A 2354-nucleotide genomic window follows, 5' to 3' on the forward strand; every position below is an offset into this window, starting at 1 on the left:
AGAGTGCTCTGCTCTGTGAAGAGGTGGTTTCTGGGAACTAGGGGCATTCTGTGTTGGCAGGAGCTGGAGTGAGGAGAAGGCGGCAACGGCAGAGTGACAGGGGTCTCTTCATTCCAGACCAGAGTCACTGGTGGCAGCAGTATCGTCACCCAAACCCACCGCGCCGCTTTTCCAGCCCGCAACACTGTAGTGGCCGCGAGGCAGCTCGCCGCTGTCCAGCAACCAGCAACTGTCCCTGAGGAAGCCCCTCAGAATCGGCCGCCTCACGAAAAAGAATCCGAGTGAGTACCCAGTGGTTGAGTCCCTGTGGGTAGGTTCTGGGCCCCCAAACGCCGGGAAAAGCCTCCGGTGGCCACTTCCCGCTACCCCTCACCTCCTCAGCCTTGCCGCGTAGGTGAGCCCCAGCGCCCTCGGTTGTCCCCTCAGAGGTGCTGGCATTTTCCCTCAGCCTCCATCCTTGTCTTTCAGGATGGCGAGCACGGGCGGCGGCAAGACCGAATTCATAGTCGGAGGGAACTACAAACTGCTAAGAAAGATCGGGTGTGGCGCCTTTGGCGAAATTTATCTGGCCGTTAACCTCAGCAACGGCAAGCAGTCGGCCGTGAAGCTAGAGCTACAGAAGGCCAAGCATCCCATGCTGCTCCACGAGAGCATGCTCTATACGATTCTTCGGGGTGGCGTCGGCGTCCCCCGCGTACAGTGGTTCGGGCAGGAAAACGAGTACAATGTGCTGGTCATGGATCTTCTGGGACCTAGCCTCGAGGAGCTCTTCAACTTTTGTTCCAGAAGGTTCTCCATGAAAACCATCCTGATGTTGGCTGACCAGATGATCAGCAGAATTGAACATGTGCATATGAATGATTTCGTACACAGGGACATTAAGCCAGAAAACTTCCTCATGGGCACTGGATGTTACTGTCGAAAGTGCTTGGAATCTCCACCGGGAAAGAGGAAAAGAAACAAGCTTCAGGGCTCAGCTGCCCCGTCGCGAGAACAGTTATACCTTATTGATTTTGGCTTGGCCAAAAAGTACAGGGACAGCGATACAAATGAACACATTCCGTACAGAACGGGTAAGAACTTCGCTGGCACCGCCCGATACGCTAGCATCAACGCACAGTGTGGCATCGAGCAGAGCCGCCGAGATGACCTGGAGGCCTTAGGCTACATTCTGATGTACTTTAATAGAGGCAGCCTGCCGTGGCAAGGAGTGAAGGCTATGGCAAGGAAGCAAGGCCTTAAAATGACTTGCGAAAAGAAGATGGCCACGCCTGTTGAAGTTCTGTGTGAGGGCTTTCCACAAGAGTTTGCCACCTACTTAAACTACTGCCGTGGGCTGCAGTTCGACGAGACCCCCGATTACACCTATCTGAGGCAGCTATTCCGCAACCTTTTCCAAAACCTGAACCACGAGTACGACAACACCTTTGATTGGACAGTGTTAACGGAGGAAGAGGAGGAGGAAGAAGCATCTTCCAAGAAGCAGGAGCAGTAGACCCAAACCCCCACAGGCAAGCAACCTGTGCAAACCAAGAGGAACGGAAAGTTTCTAAGCGTGAATTGTGCCGCAGAAGTAGAGCCGACCATCAGAGCAGCATTTATTTCTCCCCTAATCTAGAAATTCTAGTTCACATGTACACTAGCCAGTGGGGGTGTGGTGTAAATCGCTTAATTTCATTATAAACTGGCCCTGGGCCGTATTGTGGATGCTGTATGCATCCTGAGTTGTAGCCACTGTAATTGGGACTATTAACTGAGATAGTGAAACACAGTGTCTGGTTTTCTGTTGCATTTGCTCAAGTAGAAACATTTACTAGATGGTTGATACACATTGGCAGAGAAACTGTGCATATGCCAGGTTTTTTGTTGTTGTTGTTAAGACCTTTTATTTTGAACTATAGTGCTTTGAAATCTTATTTTCAGAAAAATGGCATGAACAGTATTCAGACTCAGTTGTGATGACTGTAAATTCTCACAACTGTGGATTATCAGGGTTTTTCTACCCCTAAGGGTTGCAAGTTATTCACTTAAAAGGTTCTTAAGACAGTTGGCTTTTTGTTTTGTTAAATATTTATTTATTCATTTGAAAGACTTACAGAAAGAGAGAGAGAGAGAGAAAGAGGGAGGGAGGGAGAGAGAGGGAGATCTTCCATCCGCTGGTTCACTCCCCAGATGGCTATAATGGCCAGCACCAGGCCAGGTAGAAACCAGGAGCCAGGAACTTCATCCAGGTCTCCCATGTAGGTGGCAGGGGCCCAAGCACTTTTTCCAGGTCATTAACAGGAAACTGGAGCAGCTGGGACACAAACCAGCACCTTTATAGGATGCCAGCATCACAAGTGGTGGCTTTTACC

At 50.3% G+C, this 2354-nt stretch overlaps 1 protein-coding gene across 1 annotated transcript; it reads left to right on the plus strand.

Annotated features, from left to right (window-relative positions):
- The first annotated feature begins 469 nt into the window (after nt 1–469).
- Nucleotides 470–1495, plus strand: LOC133753222 (casein kinase I-like). Its single transcript, XM_062183671.1, has one exon. The coding sequence runs from the start codon at nt 470–472 to the stop codon at nt 1493–1495; it is 1026 nt and encodes a 341-aa protein (XP_062039655.1).
- The last annotated feature ends 859 nt before the right edge of the window (nt 1496–2354 follow it).

This window comes from Lepus europaeus, chromosome X (genome assembly GCF_033115175.1).
Source record: "Lepus europaeus isolate LE1 chromosome X, mLepTim1.pri, whole genome shotgun sequence".
Lineage (NCBI taxonomy): Eukaryota > Metazoa > Chordata > Mammalia > Lagomorpha > Leporidae > Lepus > Lepus europaeus.